Source organism: Aedes albopictus, chromosome 1 (assembly GCF_035046485.1).
Source record: "Aedes albopictus strain Foshan chromosome 1, AalbF5, whole genome shotgun sequence".
NCBI lineage: Eukaryota > Metazoa > Arthropoda > Insecta > Diptera > Culicidae > Aedes > Aedes albopictus.
Window position 1 is genome coordinate 123663973 of NC_085136.1, and position 3047 is coordinate 123667019.

Here is a 3047-nt window from a genome sequence, read left to right on the forward strand (position 1 = left end):
AAACATATTAATATATAACAGTTATAAACGTTTCAATGAAAAATGATTTTGACGAAAAATTTCTGCATGGACAATTGTTTGATACACTGTACGCATCCTTTTTGCCCCGGTAGGGTGGCTTTCTTTCCCCGACACATGTTTGAATGAAAAAAAAAAACATTGAAATAAATGTTCATATGTTGTTCACTTTTTGATATGATTTTGTTTCATATCAACATCGATTTAATTTTGTAGATAGTAATCAATATAAAACACTTCACTGGTGTTTTTACCATGTAATAGTTCAAAATGCTTAAGGCGATCTTCTTGCCCCGAGTTTCCCTACATCAGCACTGTTGTACCTGAGCACTACTTAATTTTTACCGGGAAGCGGAAAGCTTGGATCCACAATGACAACTATGTCGCCGAATTCAATGGGCTTTGTTGGGTTAAGCCATTTGGATCGACGAGTGATCGACGGCAGGTAATCTCGCAACCATTGGGTCCAGAACTGATTGGTCAGGATCTGAGAGAGCTGCCAGCAGTTCTTGAGCACAGCGGGGCTGTCGTCAAACGGTACCCACGACTTCGAACCGTTAGACGATCCAAGTAGAAAATTGTTTGGGGTGAGCACCGGGGTTCATCATCTTCAACCGGGATACTGGTGAGTGGTCTGGACCTGGAGTTTACCACATTTTCCACTACGATGAGAAGATTCTCAAGAAATTCGTAGGACAATGTACGGTTTGGAAGTAGCTTATTGAAAAATAAAAAGAAAATCGCGTTAAGTACTGTTCCTTTGAATTCCACTAAGAATTTGCATCCTTTGACAGATACGTATTTCGACCTCAACTGTAAGGTCGTCTTCAGTGTCTTGTACTTGACTCGACTTCGATCAGCACCTCGAGTCATGTACAAGACACTGAAAACGACCTTACAGTTGAGGTCGAAATACGTATCTGTCAAAAGATGCATATTCTTAGTGGAATTCAAAGGAACAGTACTTAACGCGATTTTCTTTTTATTTACAGATATTCCCCTAACAAGCCCAGGTTAATCATCATCAGCTTATTGAAGTTTTGCTTGACTGTGCGGATAAGACGCTCCCATGCTCCGCCCATGTGCGGAGAGGCTGGTGGGTTGAAGATCCAAGTGGTGTGCGGAGTAGTAAACTCAGCTTTTTGTCGCTCCTGGTCAAGACTTTTCACAACGGCATTCAACTCCTTGCTAAATAGCACCACGGAAATTGGTACCTTGGTCGCTATAGATAACTGCCGGCGTACCCCTCCTACCAAAGACGTTTCGCAGGGCCATGATGCAGGAATCGGTACTGAGAGTGTGTGCAACTTGCAAGTGGATGGCGCGGATGGTTAGGCAGGTAGCTATTAGAACCCAGCGTTTTTCAGTTTTTCGGTTAGCAGTGACTAATATGGGGCCAAAGTATTCCACCCCCATGTGCGTAAACGGACGAGAAAAGGCGGCCAGACGGGACGGTGGCAGGTCACTCATAATTGGGGGCTGTGGCATTGCGCTAGCATTCATGTATCGTTGGCGAATCTCGTTGAGAACAGTGTTGTGGTTTTGGTGGTGATATTTGCGGTGATATTGGAGAAGGATCAAATGTGTGACACGATGGTTACGAGGGAGTATGATGGGGTTAACTGCATCGTAGTTGATCATCGGGCAGGCACCGGTTCGGCCCCGAACCCTTAATACGTCGGTTTCATCGAGAAAAGGGCAGAAATAAGCAATAGAGCTACTTTTGGGTATAGCTTGCTTATCCGTTCCGTTCAAGCGATTTCCAAATAGGATAGCCATTTCATCTGCGTACTCGTCGCTCTGGGCAAGACGATGCAGAAAGTTCTCTGCTCTTTTCAACTCCTGCTGCGTCAACGGCCCTCCAGTTCGTTGTTTTGTCTTCGGTCTAGAGTTGTATATAAACCGGAACACGAACGCTGTTGTACGTAGTATCGTGGTCCACTTCGAGAAGTTTTGAGGATTAATGATGGATTCCACCGTAGAAACGTGCGTCATCAGATGTGCTCGGAGCTCCGTGTTCGTTGCTCCATACCGGGAGGTACTTGGCCACTCTTCTTGTGGTTCATGTAGGAATTCTGGTCCTTTAAACCAACGGCTAGAAGCGCTGAGATCAGGATGACGCGTCCACTTAGTTCCTTCGTCGGCCACGTTCAGCTTCGTTGGAACCCCACGCCATTCCCTTACATCTGTCATCTCCAGGATCTCGCTTACTTGGAATGCCACAAACTGACTGTATCTTCGATGGTCGGAGTTCAACCAGCAAATGACATCTCTGGAGTCAGTCCAGAAGAAGCGCTTGCTCACTATAATGGATAATGATTGGGCAACGTTGTTTGCTAGTCGAACACCGAGAATGCTAGCTTGTAGTTCTGAGCGAGGAATGGATAGAAATTTCATTGGAGATTCCCATGCTGTCAAGCGCGAAATAGTTCTTCATTGCTGTGTGGAGATTTTCATCGGAAGCGTCATTACACTCACACACTTGTACCGCATGGTAGTTGACGTAACTTTCAGAGTGGTTAACTGATGAACAACTTCCATACACGATCCACCCTAAACGTGTTTTGACGGCTATGGGTTCAGATGACTTGCCTTCTCGACTTTTTAATGCATGTCCTAGTTGTGCCTTGTCTAGACCGATCAGGATACGCGGACACACATCAATATAGGAATCGAAAGGTATGCCGACGACAAGATGACTGTAGCGCCTTTGCATTTCAGAGGCTATCAGGGTCTGTGGTCTTAGCTTCAGCTGCTGAACAGTTCGAACAGTTCGAGTTTATGCCTTTGGAATGTATTCCTGGCGTAAGAAATAGCCACCTCAACCTTTTGAGAATCGTTCTCCATTCTGCTGGTATCCCCTGTCCATTTCAAGCAGAGGGCCATCTGAGATCCTTGCAGTCCAAGCTCCAGCGCAAGTGATTTTTCCATGAGCGTGAGTTCGGATCCGACATCGATGAAGGCGTACGTCCGCACCGTCTTCGCAGGACCGTGTAGTACTATTGGAATAATCCGAAACAATACATCGC

General features: G+C 45.6%; 1 protein-coding gene across 1 annotated transcript; it reads right to left on the bottom strand.

The window, feature by feature from the left end:
- Positions 1-1206: 1206 nt before the first annotated feature.
- On the bottom strand, positions 1207-2211 carry LOC134289361 (uncharacterized). The gene has a single exon (XM_062855117.1). The coding sequence runs from the start codon at positions 2209-2211 to the stop codon at positions 1207-1209; it is 1005 nt and encodes a 334-aa protein (XP_062711101.1).
- Between the last annotated feature and the right edge of the window lie 836 nt (positions 2212-3047).

Bases quoted from the DNA above. Each gene is read 5' to 3' on its own strand.
- LOC134289361 (XM_062855117.1), bottom strand. From the start codon at position 2,211: ATGACAGATGTAAGGGAATGGCGTGGGGTTCCAACGAAGCTGAACGTG.